The sequence below is a fragment of the Camelus bactrianus genome, chromosome 16 (assembly GCF_048773025.1).
Source record: "Camelus bactrianus isolate YW-2024 breed Bactrian camel chromosome 16, ASM4877302v1, whole genome shotgun sequence".
Taxonomy (NCBI): domain Eukaryota; kingdom Metazoa; phylum Chordata; class Mammalia; order Artiodactyla; family Camelidae; genus Camelus; species Camelus bactrianus.
Window position 1 is genome coordinate 33,626,279 of NC_133554.1, and position 18,433 is coordinate 33,644,711.

General features: G+C 36.9%; 1 protein-coding gene across 4 annotated transcripts in view; it reads right to left on the reverse strand.

Moving 5' to 3' along the window:
• Window positions 1-18,433, reverse strand: part of ZNF652 (zinc finger protein 652) — a 56,789-nt gene that overhangs the window by 13,470 nt on the left and 24,886 nt on the right. For all 4 annotated transcript variants that reach the window (XM_074343005.1, XM_074343007.1, XM_074343006.1 and 1 more), the window contains 4 exons: window positions 6,239-7,397; window positions 3,730-3,877; window positions 3,243-3,358; window positions 2,635-2,779 (listed from right to left, as the gene is read on the reverse strand). In XM_074343005.1, the coding sequence (XP_074199106.1) occupies window positions 2,635-2,779; window positions 3,243-3,358; window positions 3,730-3,877; window positions 6,239-7,078 (1,249 nt within the window). In that variant the 5' untranslated portion in view covers window positions 7,079-7,397. The remainder of the gene's footprint in view (window positions 1-2,634; window positions 2,780-3,242; window positions 3,359-3,729; window positions 3,878-6,238; window positions 7,398-18,433) is intronic.

Here is an 18,433-nt window from a genome sequence, read left to right on the forward strand (position 1 = left end):
AAAGATACTCTAAGCGTGATCTTACCTAGCCTTAAAAGAGCTAGCTCTTTTCTTCTTTAAAGCTAATCCTCCTCCTTAGACCTTCTCAGGTACTACTGTCATCCTTATTTAATACCAAGGAGCCAGAGACCTACAGAGATCGCATAAGGGCACACTGCTGGTGAGTGGCAGAGCCAGGTTTGTCCAACTCCACCATCCAGCTGTTTTCCCAGCTTGAGTATTACAAACAATATTAAAAGGCAGATGACAAACCAGGGGAAAATATTTTAATATTAGTGTTAAACGTGGTCTAGTATATATAAAATATACAAAGAGCTATTATATAAAGAACTATCATAAACAATAAGAAAAAGTCAAACACTGCAATGGAAAGAATAATACAGAAAAAGCACAAGCAATTCAAAAAATATACTGATAACCAATGAGCCTATGAAAAAAATTCAGTCTTAGCAATTAAGTGCAAATTAATACAATAAGAAACCATTTTCCACCTATGAAATCAACAATGATTTTATTTAGCATTGGAAAGGGTTGGAAAAATGGGTATTTTCATGCACAGCTGGTAAGAGTGTATGTAGATAGCTATTTTGCAATACACACCACCAAGTCTGGATGTGTTAGCCATGAAGTTGTTTATTATAGTATTATTTATAATAGTAGAACAATTGGAAGTAGAAATAACCTAAATGTCTAATCGGGAACTGGCTAAATAAAATGGAGATTACATCCTTTACTTTAGAGGATTACTGGAAGGTTATATTGATTAAATGAGATAATGTAAAGACCTGGCATATATGTGCATAATAAATGATGGCTACTACTATAGCAAATTTATAAGAAGGAATATTACACAACCATTAAAATGATACTGCTGTTAATGACACAATACAGTAAAATAAAAAGGTTATAATAGAGTGTAAAGATCCAGTTTTTGTTTTATTACTATATATCTGAGCACAAATACTTATGCATGTTATTTATCTATATGTGTATTAAGAAACAAAGGTATTTTTAAATGCATGTCTAAATGTTAACAGTAGTGATCTCTCAGTGATAAGATTATAGATCATTTCAATTTTCATATTTTCTAATACACTTTAATAAGTCTGTCTACTCTTTTAATGAAAAGAATAAAAATTTAAGTGAATTTAGATGGCTGTATTCCTTTAGAAGAAATGGGAAATGTTTAGCTTACCTATCTGGTCAAAGAAGAATACTCAACATAAAATTTTATTCAACGAATACGTTAATCATGGAATACACACTTTGGTTTCCTATTATGGACATTTAAGGGTCTGAAGAAACAAAGGACAAAGGGGAAGGAAGAAAGAGAAAGAAATGCAGGAGAAGGAGAGAGGGAGGATGGGAGAGAAAGAGGCACAGGGAGACATGCAGAGAAGAGGAGGTGAGAGCAGAGACAGAGGCTTCAGTGGCTGGAGGTTCCTTCCAATCCTGTGACAAACATTTACTGGGTATCTACTATGTGCCAAGCACTGTGTGTAAATGTGACATAACTCCTGTCTTCAAAAAAACTTATTTTCTGCCTAGTTCCATAGGTTCCTGCTGAATTAACAAAAAACTGCAATCTTAGAAGTGACTCAGAACTCAGAGCCTATCCAAGAGCCACCAGATTATAAGAGGAGAACTTGTTAAACACTCTGATATATCCTGCTATTCATTTAGGCTTCAAAGTTATTATTACCTCCTGAGATGTAATTTATTTGAACTCCTCTCATGACTCTTCCTTGATCTTAACCCTTAAAATCTAAGGTGCTCTTTTCTGCCATCAGGCAGGCATTTTCCTTTGGATTTCAATAGAGAAATGGGAATTGCAGAGCTCCAGCCATGGCAGAATGTCTCACCACTAGCTAAGCAGGCCAAACAAGATAACTGCTTGCGGCACTTTCTAGCTCTGCTGCTCTGCAGACTAATAGTACCTGGAATCCTGTGACTAGATTTTATTTAGAAACTTTTAAAATGTTTCATACTGTTCAATTTGTGCAAAGACAGCTAATTCCAGAGCATCAAGTTGGATTGAGATACGATGCTCCAGTGTTCACAGGGGCTGTTACTCTAACCAGCTTCTTGGAGGCTGGCTGATTGAATGCTTCCAAGACTCAAATCTGTGCTATGAAACATATATGCCTGAAAACACAAAGCAGTTAAAATATTATTTAACCTCTTTTAATGGATGTGTTTGTGAAAAGTAGTGACTTTTGATAAATCTAACCCAATCAAATTTTAAGAATACTGAGAGAGTACTCTATTAAAAGCAGTCAATATCCTCCATTTTTTTTTAAAGGTCCAGAAAGAACCCTTTCCTTAGAAAACTAACATATGCACACACACAAAACAAGTTTCATACAATCTCAGGAGATCCTGTGCCCCAAATAAAGAGTCCATTGCTTTGAACTAACCCACAGTTAAAAGGCACTAACAATTCTTTTTCAAATAGTTATGAAAGCCTAATATTTCAGTACTATAAATCCATTATTTTTATATACTAGGTTTATTTAAAGTGGAATTTGCACTTAGAATGCAGATTTGTGGTTTAGATTTTTAAATAAACAGACTCACAGGTGATCATCAACAAGTACTTGAGACATATTCGTACCTTTCCCAAGAAATTCTTACCAGTGTGTGTTTTCATGTGCTCGTCGAAGTACTGCTTCATGTTGAAATCCTTGCCACACCACTGGCACATGAACTGTTTGTGCCCAATGTGGATGCTCATGTGGGAGCGCAGCTGGTACTTGTACTGAAACCTCTCGTCACAATTCTGCATTGGACACAGTGGAGACTTTTGAATGCCAAGCACAGCAGCTTCACTTGCGCCCACCCTACACAGTCTGAGATTAGGTTTACTTTTCACACTCAAAACAGAACTTGCTTGTGTCACTATTTGGTTCTGGTATATTTCTGCAGCTGAGTTATTAGTAAAAGGGAAAATTTCTCAAATAATTTTCACTGAAGTATATCCAACTTCTCTGAATTACTGAGAAAAGTAAAATAACTCACCATGTGTTAGTCCCAAGTTTAACCTAACCCAAGAGAGTTAACACTGTGTTAAAAATGACCACTCTCTACCTGGCAGTGAGATGACACACAGTGCTCAGAGCACGTATCTGACGGCCTGTGGAAACACAGCCTTGTGCCTTGCACTAGCACACCTCCCTCACTGCTCACCACAAATACGCATGCCAGCCCCCACGCCTGGGCCTAGCAGGCGGCGCACACCTTACCTCGCATCTGAAGGGCTTCTCTCCGGAATGCTGCAAGGAGTGCACCTTGAGTGACATACTGCGTTTGAATGACTTTCCACAGGTTTCACATGTAAATGGCATGTCTTTCGTGTGTGCTGCAACACAGAATGCACTTACGCTCAAAATCAGTCCACCAAAAGGCTCAAACTGGAAGAGAGATACATCCTACTGTAAAAGTGGTCAGGCCATCTTAATTTACTACGCTCTAACACTCTAACGTGTGAGGCTTTAATAGCAACGTTCTGAAGGAAAAAATAAATAACAATGTTAAAAAGAAACCTAGGTGTGGAAGACTCCACCATCCAATCTGGTGATGCTTACTGAAGACATGTTGTATTTAGTTTCAACAAGTCAAAACCAATTAAAGTAAGGCAGTTCCTCATATCCTGCCCAATACAAAGCATAAAACGCACCAGAAAACAAGGGAAAATTATAGGTGTGAGAGAAAAGCAACAGAAAAACTTACCAACCATGTGTTTCCGCACATGAGCCATGGTATAGAATTTCTTCTCACAAATTTCACAGGAAAATTTCTTTTCTGCATATCCATGGACAATCTTGATATGTTCATGAAGGGACCAGAGTTTCTTGAATGATTTATTACAGGAAACACACTGAGCAGGATAAATAAAAATAATCTTTATTTACGGGGCCTGCCAGTATAAAATGGGTGTGCTTTAGATTAGTGGCACAGGCCAGAATCCAGACTAATAATTATTCCGCCATGAAGTCCAGATTACAACACCAACATCCTTATGTTCTATTTTCCAAGACAAATTTTTTAGAGACACTTTGGGAGCATGGAAACACACAAATAGTAAGACAAAAAGGAAAGTTCCACTAATATCAAAGAACTGACTCCTTCTTATGAAATTAATATTGTATCTTTGAAAAGAACTTTCAAGTTTTTAATATATGATTACCAAGAGCAGCTGTTTCCTACACATGGGTCACTACGCAGTTAACAGGTGTTTACCAGAAAGTACAAACTAATTTTAAATTAGCGTAAATAAAAACATGATAAAACAAAACATACGTTAATGGTTATAGATCTATAGAAGTAAAACAATGCTTTTGTACCTTAAAGAATGCATTTGGAGCCTTCGTTAATATAAATTATTAAGATTTTATTATATTCCCTCCAATCTAATTTTCTCTATTAAACATTTCCCTCTGGCAGAATTTAATACAACCCCTCAATGCTGGTATCCCCCTCCCTTTTCCCTGAGAGCCCAGCTCCAGGTGCCTTGTACGTGCATCTGCAGCAGACACGGGCAGACCCGCCTAGCTCCACGGATCATGACTAGCCCAGAGTGTTGTAACATGTATCAAAGTAAAATACTTCTGGTTAAAAACACCACCAGGAAGTTCTAGGTAACCATCAGACTCTAGGATAGTTAAGGGAACTTGTTTTCATTGTAAATAAAGACCTCTGAAAACCTTTATTTGTCACTTTAGGAAATAAGGACTCTGAGAAGAGTCTCAAAGATAAGCCTCTGGTTGGATATTGCTTGAGAAAAGGACAGACAATCCTATAAGCCATTTTGCAGGGTCCAGTTTTAATTTTTACTTGTTACTAGGTCATGAGGATTAGGAATACAGAGAGTTAAAACAAAACCTAAATACAAGTTTAAATGTATTATTGTGAGGAATAGTGAAGAAAGTCACAGAAAAAGGATTTATTAAATGTTTTCTTTCTTGTACTTAATAATGCAAGTTTAAGTTTTAAAAAACTATAAACGTCAAGATCAGTATACACCTTTTCAGCAATGAATGTTACAGAACCAAGTTTGGGCCCTAGGGTGCAGCACAGCACCACCTCCCCTTGGCCTGACTCCTAACCAAGCCGCGGCGCCGGCAGCACTGGAGGGTAGAGGCCAGGATTCAATCTTCTTTTATTTACCAAGCATGTCAGAGATCAAGTCACAACTGACAATCAAACAGCAGTGAATTCTTAGCAAATGTAATTTATATTTTAAAAAAATCTCTAAAGTAAAGCAATGATCTCAGGTGTTGATTAAAAGCAAGAAGGAAAAGTGAAAAATAAGGAGCACTCTAACTTAGGAGTACTGCAAGAAACACATCAAAACAAAACAACTTCATCTTTTGAAGGAAGTTTACATTAAATATGGTACAGAATATTTATATTTTATGTATCTTTTGGAGACATTAACAGACTTACCTTTTATGAATATTAATATGCATTCATATGTGTAAATCAATATAGCTCAACATAATACAATTCACTCAACATAATATCATTAGCAAACCTCTTAACCTATCACAGCATAGCATAGTCGTTTCAAGGCACCAGCCTTGTTTGGAGACCAGGTTTTGTGACCTTAACAATATTGCACCGTAGCATTACAGAACCCTACTGCCAGGTGGGCCACATTTTCCACCAGCTTAGCCTCTGGTTAAAGTTTGCATATTCCCATGGGCTCAGCCTCTTGACAAATTTATGGTGTCATCTCTCCACTGGTAAAAGCAAACTCCCTCCTGGAGATCTTCCATTTCCACCAGTCTGAGTCATTAAAGTTTTTGTCCCCATCAACTGCACTAGACTCTGGCATCCTTTTAAACCTTAGAAAAGGACCTCTCTCTACAACTGACTTTACTTGGTATCTCCCACCTTGACAAAGAAGATGCCAGAATGAATTATTTTACAGTTCTTACAAGAGTAAATATCAGTGCAAAGTCGGTGTTGACTTTACCTCCTGGTCAATCACCTACAACAGATCCCCCTTCCAATATACCTGGGTCCCACTAGTCCAGCGTCAGTTAAATTCAGTGCTTTTGAAAGAAATGTTAAGCCTGGGTTTTGAAAAGACCAAAGTAGGGGCTTTTAAAAAGATAAATTGGTGAAAACTGTCCCTTCAGCCTCTATTATATTTATTCTCTTGGGCAGATACCAGGTGAGTCTGAAAGGCCAGGTTCTATCCTGGAAAGTGTGCCCTCTTGGTGATGAAACCTACCTGAATATTTTTTTCACAGTCTGTTTGCTGGTGAAGGGACAGCTCACTTTCCAGGACAAACTTCTTGCCACACTTATCACAAATCTGCATGCGCCTATGAGTAACGTTCATGTGCTTCTCCAGGTACCAGCGAGTATTAAACACCCTGGGGCACTTCTCACAGGTCAGAGTCTCTTTCTCTTCACACTTAGCTTTCTGGACTGGTGCTCTGGGCTCCTTTGTGGCCCGCTTCTTACGCTTAGGTGGCTCTACACTCTTCCTACGACCTCTCGTAGTTCTGGGAGTGGGGGAGGTGGCAGCTGCGGCAACAGAGGCAGCTCTCCTGGTTCTCCTTTGTGTAACGCTGACCTTCTCCACTATCTTCTCCTTTTTCTTCTGCCTTTCGTTCTCGCCATAGTCATTGCTGTCATCAGTGGCCTCTTCCTCACTCTCTTCCTCTTCCTCCTCACTGCTTGTCTTAAGAACAGGAGTCTCTTTGGACTGAGAAGAGACACCCTTTTCCCCTTTAGATACATTTAATGTTTGATTATTAAGGTTTACCTCCACTATGATCTGCTCCCTTTTGTAAGAGACTTCCTCTTCCTCCTCCTCCTCTGTGTCATCAGAATTCTCCCGGTCTTCTTTAACAGCATGCACGTCAGACACTGCTCTTGTCTCCCTGAAAAATGGCTGTTCCTCTGTTTCGTGGAGATGCGGTTTGCTCATCTTGGTGTCCACTAACACAGAATAAGGACTTCCTGATTCCCTTTTGTACACTTTGGTGGACAGGTCGAGTTCTTGGTTGGCACCATGATAAAAGGTAGATGGCACTTGACCACGACGGCTGTCTTCTTGTGCCATCCCTGCTACATGCACAGCACAGTTTTCAACCAGCTCCTGACAAGAACTGGCTGTGTGGCTTATGGGTAAGTGGCCCAATTTATTAAGCAGTTCAGACTACAGAGAAATAGCTTTAAAACAGGGTAATTATTAAGACTCAAATCTTTTCCCATCCACAAAGAATCACTCAAATGAAAAAAAGGTATTCCTGGAACCTGTGTGCAATTCTTCCAGTGTTGCAGCACCAAAGCATAAGTCAAAAGGTTTGGTATTGTGGCAAGAGCAGAGCACTAGTGATTTTTCTTTTGAAGAGAGCTGCAAGTGACTTGTAGCATCTTATCTGCAAAGAAAAAGCAAAGAGAAAAAAGATCAGATACCACTTATTTCCTTCTTACAGCATGCATTTACATCACACAACAAATATATCTTAAAGTGATTAAACTCTTCATATACACAATTCTTTATTCTGCTTACATGGTTCAGTGTGGGCCATCATTTTACTGAGTTACATGAACTCAACAAACATTTTGTTAGAATGTAAATTTTAAGAAATCAGGAGTCATTATCTATCCAGTTCACCAAGATATCCACAGAGTTTAGCACAGTGACTACTGGCACTTAGGTGTTCAGTATGTATTTGATGACTAAGTGAATATCTGCTACTGTGTAGCATTCATTATCCCAGATGTACTGATATGGCAGAATATACGGTCTGTGTCCACAAGGAGTTTACAGTCTAGTTACACAATATGTGCCGTCCATGAAACACACAAGAACATCATGGTGGCTGGCTTTCTTTTCAACATCAGTCACCACCATCCGCCACAGTGAGAGCTCACAGAATAAAGCTGGTAGTGGGCTAGGCACTGTGGACCAGGAAAATAAAGCAGCTAACTGACATAACAATAGAAGAGAGAGAAATGTCCCTGGCCTTAAATGATTTATAATCTAGGCATAGATATTATTGTTTTTAGGTTTACTAGAGCAATTCCAAAGTTGCTAAGTATTTTAAAATTCATTCCACGCACAGCTCTATAGATCAACTCAATAACCAGATGATTTTTCATGTGTCAGTTGCACAGAAATCTAAATTCTAAGAAACAGTAACCATAGGGTTGATATGGTTCCAAGAAAAATAAAACCATTCATTAAAAAAAAGATTAGAAGGGTACATAATTTGCTTTGTGACATACCTCACATTGCTGCTTAGCCAACCACCTAACCTCTGAGTCATATGCATATTACTGCAAGCGCATACCCTGCCTAATTGACAAAAGGAAGGAAACCAGTATTTACTGGATACCTGCTATGTGCATAGGCACTGTTAACATGCTTATTATTTATTATTTCTATCTTAACACCCACCACAAAACCTAGGGGTTGATTTTTAAACTTATTTTTAATTTTTTTTATCAAAGTAATCACTTAAAAAAAAGCACATATAGTTTTACAGATCAAATATACTGCAAGCTTTATAACCAAACAGCCATTTTCTGCCTGCTCCATTCATCTGAGTCCCATACCTGAGACCAGTGTTCATTTCAGCTGCTCCACCTCCCTTTCCCCTTGTATTTACGTCCATATTTCTAAACAAGGTGATTCTATTTCTATTTCTTGACTTTTTTTTTCAATTTTAGACATTACCACTTGTCTCCCACTATAGTTTTCTTACCTTACTGCTCCCAACTCTCCTTTCATCCTTCCAATATAGTTGTTTCACAACTTTTTTGGTAAAATCAGTATTTATTGCTTACACTATCATGATTATAATAAATATGTAATTCACAACTATTTATATCATTCCTTTTATTATCTCTCATCCATTTTCTCTCCTTATGGATTTTATCTTAAAAAAATTATTTTAGGAGGACGGTACAGTTCAGTGGTAGAGTGCATACCTAGCATGCAACCCCCACAACCTCCATTAAATAAATAAATAAACAAATAAATAAATAAACCTAATTACAGCCCCCCCAAATTTTAAAAATAAAAATTAAAAAATTATTTTACTTTCATTTTAGAATTTCAGAAAGGAGTAGTGATAAATGCTACCATGTTTTACTTGACATCTGAATAGATCTATTTATACTTTTTGTATTTACAAAAGAGGAAATTATGCCTCTGAGAGGTTAAATAATTTGTCTAAGATCACATATCTAAGATTAAATGACAGAAGCAAGGTTTGACCTCAGACCTGCCTGACTCGAAAGCCGAAAGTCTATTTTACTATGACAAATGACATTCTAAGATAATTTAAACTCAATTATTCCTGTAACCACATACCTTTTTGCATCAGTTTCATACCTTGTATTTTAAGTAGGAAAATCATAGTGGCTTTATTTTGTATTGCCCAAACATATGGCCCATGGAAATAAATAACGTAAACTACAAGTACTGTAAATAAACTTACCCACATTAATTATCTCAAATTAAGCAAGGGAGGAAGGACAGTAAAATTCAGTTAACCAGCAAAAACTAGGAGTAAAACAAAAATCACGAAGACGAAGGAAAATAAATGAAGGGAAATCCTCTGTGGTAGTCATTAATGCATTCTTCCCAAATGCCCCTGGCCCTCTGCCTTCTGGGCATGTGACAGGACTGCACTTTCTGACCCTGTCCCCTCCCCTGTAGTTGGGTGGGGCTGTGTAACTACTTCCAGCCCCTACAGCAGAAGTAGAAGTGACACATGGAAAAGCAGTATGAGACCCTCCAGCCCTCTTTTCCTTCCGTGACAGGGACCAGCAATCCTCGGGGTGATGACTGCTCCCACTGCTATCAACCTGGGTGCCTGAGCAACAAAATGACCTATAGGACATGCATAGAGTGTGGATTTTTTTTTCAATTTTGTTTTTTTATGTAATCTGACGCAGAATGTGTTTTTAAAGCCACTGAGATCTTGCATTGTTTACTACTGCAGCATAACCTGGTCTATGCCAGCTGATACAGGTGGAATCCAGAAGTGTGGTGCTGCCTCTTCAAAAAACCTAACGTATATGGCAAAGGCTCAGGAGCTGGGTGGAAGGAGGCAAGGAAAAAGTTACTGGAGGCTAAAAGGATAGCAACTCATACTGTGCAGTGGTGAAACTACCACCTAATTATCTCAGAAGACAGCTAATATGCCACAAGAACTTACAGCTCTGGTGGGGAAACGGATTATTAAGAGAGTGTGTTGGTTACCGTTGGCTGTATTTGACAAATTATTACACGAGAAGGATGAAATCAGAAAAGAATCGATCAGTTTACAATCCGGAATAAAAGGAGTCCAGAAAGTCAGTGATCCGTAGAGTTAGAAAAAGCAAGCGTTTAACACAAAAAAGAAGATCTCTGAGCTACAAATGCTGATTAGAATTCAGTCTTGAGGCAAGATCAAGTCAAAGATTTGGTCTTCACAATCACTGATAAAACCTCCGAATTGATTAGAGAGGTGCTGAATAAAACAGCTTTTCTAAAAAGAGACTAAAGAGAGGTTCTCTCACCAAAGTAGTCTCTTTGTCTATTTTGCTACAAAGCATATTTCTCTGACGTCAAATAGTTCAAATATGATTAGTACACATGAAAATGATGTCAGCGTAACACAGAAGTCATGTTGGTTTGTACACCATCTCCCTGTTTGATGTGATCAGGAGAAAGCATCCCCACAGTTAAAGAGAAAGCCTGAGCAATCTATGAGGACATTAACAAAGCTAACCATCCCACTTCTGCACCCTCCTTTAACACAAGCTGTGGCTGGTCCAGCAACTTCTTGAACCACTGTGCTTTCTACTTTAGATCCAGTGAAGCTGAGGGTATGTTTCTCCTCCTGTGTTTCAAAAAGAAAAAAAGTTTTTGATTGCTGAAGCCTACACCATAGCACAGATCAAATTTTTTATTGTAATGAGACTAGTCTCTATTGTAAGTAAATGTCTTCAAGACCCCAAAACCTCAGAGGAGGAAACAACCAAGACACTGAGTCCGTAAAGCTTCAACTGATTGACACTGAGTGCATATGCCAGTAGACATGTAATACGCTACTGTTTTATTTTAATTAATTTTGTTCTTATTAGTGCACTGGTTACAGTGTTCCAGTTTTTGAGTGGTCTGCCCAATCCTATTTTTCCCTTAAGTCCTGTTTATTTTGGGGTACAACTCTGTAGAATTCAGGAAAGCATATATGGCATTATAGCAGAAATATCAGTACTCAAAATCAGGTCAAGGAAGAAGTAGGGGACCACTAAGGCAGGGACACGCAGCAAATCTATGAAGCATGGTTAGAAGAGAACTGTGAATGTAGCTAGGGCACACAGAACTGACTAGAAACAAAGAAATAAAAAGCCAACCAAGTTTTTGAGAGTTATACAGCCAAAAGAACCACCAGCCTGGGCTTAAGACTTATTAAAATGATCTTTGGGTTCTCAAGCATCTATGGCAGGAAGTGGGCTAAGAAAGCTGTTCATCCTCCTGAAAGGGAATCGTCCTACGGTGCATTTGGAACATAATAGGAAATAATAGGGAAAAAAAGAAAGAAGGAGGAGGTCCAAGAGGATTAGCTACAGAGCAAAAGAAAACAAAAACAAAAACAAAAACAAAAACAAAAACAAAAACAAAAACAAAAACAGACAAGTGAACTACCGCTAAAGAGCTAAGGACTCAAGTCGGGGTTTCTTCCACATCATTCCCCACCCCTGGAAAGACCATCTCAGTGACTGCTCAGAGGGACTGCAGAATTTGCTGCCGTCCACTAAATGCTCCTGTTCTTCCCCCTTTCAAAGGGGAGTATTTATTTTTTATCATTCTGTTGCTAGTCACCATTGTACATTGTATGTGAGCTCAACAAACTATCTGTCAATTTCCTTCATAGTTCTATGATCGAAAAGGGCATCATCTCCTTATGAACAGACCACTAGTCATCACGCCCTCACTCAGAGAACCTGGACTTCAAGCTTGATGCCATGACTGGTGAGGACCTTGGGGTTCCCTACTGTGGGGAGGAAGTGAGTGTATTTTGCCTGTGAGAGAGAGTAGACTGAGTATCTGATGATCAAAAGGATGGTGCTGTTTATCAATATTTTCAGTGGCCTCCCTGGCACACAGGCAGTGCTGTGTTTCCTTACCCTGCATAGCTACGTGGGACTAAAGGACTAGTTCTGGCCATCATGTTGTGAAATAAGCAATATGAGTCATTTCAGAGCTATTGTATTTAACTGCTAATGAGAGGCCCTCCGGACTTCTTTTCTCTCTGAGCCTGGTGACCAGTAGTGAACAAGAAGTGGCTTTTCCATCAGCCTGGATCACTGAGTGACATGAGTAAGGCTCCCCTGCAGATCTACCATGGCCACATAAGGAGAAAAAAATCTTTCACTGTTTCAAGCCACCTGGATTGGCTGCAGCATAACCCAACTAATGTACTTTTTATGAATATGCACGTGTATACATATTACACACACACACTGTCTCAGTTTTAAGCTAGACAGCGGCAGAGACAGTAGAATTACTAGGCAGAAAGTTAAGAAATCAGAAAGACAAAGGGCTCAATTCACAGGGGAATTCTCTACTTAATAAGTTAGAAAACAAGACTATTATTTCTTTAAAAATTAGAATTAAAGTGCTTTATTCTATTTTAAATGATGTGCACATATATGGATTCCAATATAAACTCACCACTATTAAAATCAGGAAAGCTCACCAAAACATCAATAAATCACACTGTCACAATAGGAGATGCAGTTTAATTGTTCACTTTGAAACACACATGGGCTTCCTGCCTACATTCTACTTTCTTCATTTAATTTTAGCACCTTTTCCCTTGTCTGAGTTTTCATGATAATCTTCCTTGAGTCTCTTTCCAGAAAACAAAATATCTCCTAAGGGTACAATAGAGTAACCTTTACAAAACCAAAACCACGTCAGGGAAATGAGCACCTTCCATGTTCCATTATCCAAGTCTTAATGTGTTTCCTTAGTTCTAATTTACTCATTACAGACCATCTTAACTTAGCTTTTCAGAAGACTCTCTAAGTGAATATACTGAGCTCTGAGAATGTGAAGGTAGACAGAAGCAGCAAATAAAAAATAACCCTCACCAGTCCCAAGGGAACAACCACAAAAAAGAAATAACCCTCACTGATATTTAAAGCTGCTTAAATTCATCTCTTTATGGTATTAAAATAACACAAGTTTCTACAACTCAATAAAAAAAGTTATAAAAAAAAACACAAGTTGATCTGTTCCTAAAGATCACTTCATAAAGTGGGTCATTCCTTAGTGTCTTGCTATAATTAATGTAAACTAAACTTGAGAAAAAATGTGGTGTGTATGTTAGGAAGCATACAAATTGAGAAGCAATCAGTCCTGGTAAGCTAAAAGCTTGACCAGCTACTGGGAACAAAGTACAATTTTAAGGAAAAGTTAGAAAATATGACAGCATATATACAGATAGTAAGGTACAGGTTCCAGAATGTGTTTTTTTTCAATGTGGACTACAAAATAAGTGCACACAGTCTTCAAGAGTGTTTATTTAGTTTTAAAAGGAAAACAATTACTTTTGTTCCCTGAAAAGTTTTAACACTCAATTTTGATAAATTCAACAGATTTTTTCCTATTAAAACATGTACCTATGCATCCTTCTTGTATGTTAAAAAGATTCTATTTGGCACCAATCTTTCCAAGTTGAAAGGGCAACCTTATAAGGCGTATCAATCTACTACCTCTGCTTACTCCACCTCCCTCAGGAACACAGCCCCCAACCTGTTTCCAAAGCTCAAACTACCCAAGCACTGCCAGACACTGGTTCTGCTGAATGGAGAAGTTTCCAAAGGGTACAACTACCTATGGGTATCAGGCCAAAACTAAAACCACCCAGAAATGGAAAGAAACAAGGAGGGAAAGATAAATGCCTATCAGCAAAGTTCTTCCCCCAAAAAGTGATCCACTAGGATGAATGGACAGGATGACACTTGGGTCTGTGATATCAAGAATCTGATACTTTGTATTCAAAGTACATGGCAGAAAGCTAAGTACTTCCTTCTCATTAGGAAAGTGTGTTAGTGACACATCTGCCAAATAATAACTAATCTATTTAATCAGTCTTTGGATGGCCAAGTAATTATTTAACAACTACTATATGCTTAATATGAGTGGGGGGGGGGGGAGTAGAAATCTGAAAGTTTGAAAGAGAAACTGCATCCAGGTTGGGAAATCAGGAAAAGTTTTGTGAAGGATAATACATTTCCGGAAAACTTAAGGCAGGTTTTAGATTGGCAGAAATGAAGGCAGAAAGTCATTTCTAGTAAAGGAAAATTAGAATGGCATAATAGGGAGGTGTATTCCTGAATAAGAAACAATGTAAGTCATTTAGTTTTGCTAGAATATAGGGCTATATATAGAATATAGAATATAGAATATAGACTATAGGGAGAGATGGCAAAAGAGGTGAATTACTGCTATATTGTGGCCAACCTCGAAGCCGGGGCTGAAAAGCCTGTAGTTAATATGGGTGACAAGATAAGAGCGTCAAAGGTTTTTAAAGAAGGAACTGATATGATTAGAGTTGTGTTGTAGGGGTCAAATTGTGTGCCAGAAAACAACTGTAGACTTATATTTAATCATATCTTTGAAACATAAATATAACATACATATATAAATTTACAATTAAGCAAGATAGAATAAGTTTAAAATAAGCAACACAGTTGAAGTAGAAAAAAGTAGTAGGAAAATAAGATAACATCAGGATAGGATAAAAACAAAATGAAAGGACAAACTATTTTATACTAAATCCTGTAGTTCTGACTACAATAACATTTTAAATATCCAAGTTATAATTCAAAAACCTTTTTTTAAATAAGAGTGTGTTCCTCGGGGTAGGGGATACAGCTCAGTGGTAAAGCGCATGCTTGGCGTGCGCATAAGATCCTGGGTTCAATTGCCAGTGCCTCTCTTAAGGGAAAAAAAAATGTGTTCTTTAATAATAACTTAATTTCCCTACCTAGTAATTAAAGTGAATTTAAGACTCATGTCCACACTAAAAGCTTTATTTTTTTCTTAATATAGTAGGTTCTACTTGCCTGAAATAAATGAAATCTCATAATGTCCTTTCTTTTCCTTAAAAATAATCTGTAAGAGTAGTCACTATGGGAAACAGTATGGAGATTCTCCAAAAAATTAAAAATAGAATTACATTTGATCTAGCAGTTCCACTCCTGGGTATTTATCCAAAGAAAATGGAAACACTAATTCAAAAAGATATATGTGCTTCTATGTTCATTGTAGCAGTATTTACCATAGCCAAGATATGGAAGCAACCTAAGGGCCTATCAATAGATGAATGGGTAAAGAAGATCCAGTGTGTACACACACACAGACACAGACACACACACACACACACAGGAATATTACTCCGCCATGAAAAAGAAAGAGATCTTGCCATTTGCGGGACAACGTGGATTCACCAAGGATATTATATATGCTAAATGAAATAAGTCAGATACAGAAAGACAGATACTGTATGATTTCACTTATACATGGAATCTAAAACACAAAACAAATGAACAAACAAAAAACAGAAACAGAGTCATAGTTACAGAGAACAAATAGGTGGTTGCCAGAGTGGAGGAGAATGAAGGGGAGGAAATAGGTTAAGGGAGATTAAGAGGTACAAACTACCAGTTACAAAATAGAGTCACGGGCATGAAATGTACAGTGTGGGGAATACAGTCAATAACTATGTCATATCTTTGTATGGTGACATATCATAACTAGATTTATCATGGTGATCATTTTGAAATGTATAGAAATATCGAATCACTATGCTGTGTACCAGGAACTAACATAGTGTTGCAGGTCTATTATACTCAAAAGCAAACGAACTCATAGAAAAAGAGCTCAGATTTGTGGTTACTAGAGGTGGGGAGTGGAGGGAGGAGGAATTAGATTAAATGTGGTCAAAAGGTAAAAACTTCTGGTTATAAGATAAATAAGTACTAGGGATGTAATGTACAACATGATTAATATAATTAACACTTTTGTATGTTTATGTTACATATAAAAGTTAAGAGTAAATCCTATGAGTTCTCATCACTATTTCTTTAATTTTGTAACTATGTAAGATGACAGTTGTTCACTAAACTTACTGTAATCATTTCATGATATATGTAAGTCATATCATTATTCTGTACACCTTAAACTTCCACAGCTCTGTATGTTAATCATATCTCAAAGAGTAAAAAACCTTTTAGTATTCAGTTGCCCCTCCCTATCCACTAGTTTTGCATCTGCAGATTCAACCAACTTCAGTTCAAAACTCTATTTTTTTCATTCCAGAAAGTTCCAAAAAGCAAAACTTGAATTTGCTGCACTCAGGCAACTATTTACATAGCATTTACCTTGTATATACCTAATACAAGTAATATAATGATTTTAAAGTATACATATGGGAGGATGTGCATAGGTTATATGCAAATACTATATCATTTTATATAAGGGAGAATCCTCGGATTTTGGTATCATGGGGGTCCCAGAATCAATCCCCATGGATACTACAAGATGAGTTTATGCTGTGGTGTATACTAGAGGTCCAAACTGCTATATTAAATTACGATTTTAATAAGTATAGTAAGAATCATTTAGACCCTCCAATCTTGCTCTTTTATATAAAATAAGCCATTATTATTATGGTAAAGAACGTGTGACTAAACAGGCTTAATGATGGGACTGATAAATAGGGTTCATTTTTAACCTAAATTTTGGTACTGTCAACCCTTAAATTTTACCAATCTATGCCTCAGTCTGCCAATCAGAAAAGTGGGAGCCAAGAAAACAAACTGCAAAACTGAAAAGCTTGATAAATTCTATTCTCCAATCTATAAAACACATATGGTAGTGATAATAATATGCATTTATATGATGCTTTATAGATTATATAAAGCAAATTTATTATACATTTGTTAAACATGAATCAAGTGCCTACTGTGTGTTAGACATTGTAGAAGCCACAGTTATCAATGTGTTCACAGGATCAGCAACATAAAGATGTCCTTCATTTCCAAAGGTGCTCACAAAATCGACCTCGGATGCACTAGAAAAGCTACCAACACCAACAAGTATAATAAGTCAACTTTGCAACAAAGAAAACTTTAAATGACATACCTCACTGGGCCATGTTTTAGGTAAACATCATAAAGTCTTCTCAGATGCCTCTATTTTATATAGTTGAAAAATATAACTAACTTTAATACAATTTCATTTAACAAAATTTACTATGTCAAGTAATTATTTTTAAGCAGTCCATTTAATCCATTATATGTAAGAAATAAAACTAAGAAATGCCCGTCACCTCCAATTTTCGACAAAGCTTTTGTAAAAATAAAATTTCATTGTAGCTTTTTACACATGCATTTAAATAAGCTGCCATTGTGTTTCCTCAATAATATGCAAGAGAAGCTAGTAGAAGAGGACAAAGGGAAGGTACTCCTCCTAGGTACTACCTAATTACCTTCAAGCAGCAACAGTTTCCACATTTCCATATAAGACAATAAAAACTAATGTGCGTTACTCATCACACAGTCAGCTTAAGCAAACTGAACTTTCACCAATAACCCCCTAAGGCCAAAGAAGAAATCAAACACTAAGTAGGCTATGCTGCAGGACCTGGGTGATCGCACTGTATTTTCAAGACATCTTTCCATTATTCAATTCAATTCACAAAGATCACCTACAGACAGGAAAATATATAATTTAAACAAAGGAGTCATTTTAAAAAGAAGTATAAGAGTCTTGTATTACTGTTATCTTTTCCATTAAACTCCGACAAAGTCCTGGATATATGAACACTTAAATAAAACTCAGTGCCCTTAACATTTGACTGTCCTTTATGATTGGATTACTGCATCCTCTTGATTCTTATTTTGTAGTTGGCTTTATTCCTTTGGTAACTATGTAAGTTTATAAAGCTAAAGCTCTAAAAAAAAAAAAGCTAAAGCTTTAAACTGTTCTTGGAAACAATGAACAGTACATATATGTAAATTTTAAAAATATGTGCAGTATATTGTGTATATGTATTTACATGCAATAAATTGTATATATGCAGTCAAATTGTAAAAATTCTACCTAATAAAATGGAAAAATGAAAAAAATGAGGTACAACTGTTTGCATTAACTATAAAAAGATATTTAAATATATTACTAAATAATATATACTATGTTATACATTATTAAACCCAAATATAAATTAAATAAAAGGTACAGGACAGTATAAAAAAATTCAGTGCCCTTAAAAACAATCAGAAGAGCATATGGACAAGATGATCTCAGAAAGCCTTGTCCAGCTTTGACCAAAGGTTGTTTTATGGTATGCAATTATCTAAGGCACTAGTCCATTTTCAAAATGGCTGTCAATGTGAGTAC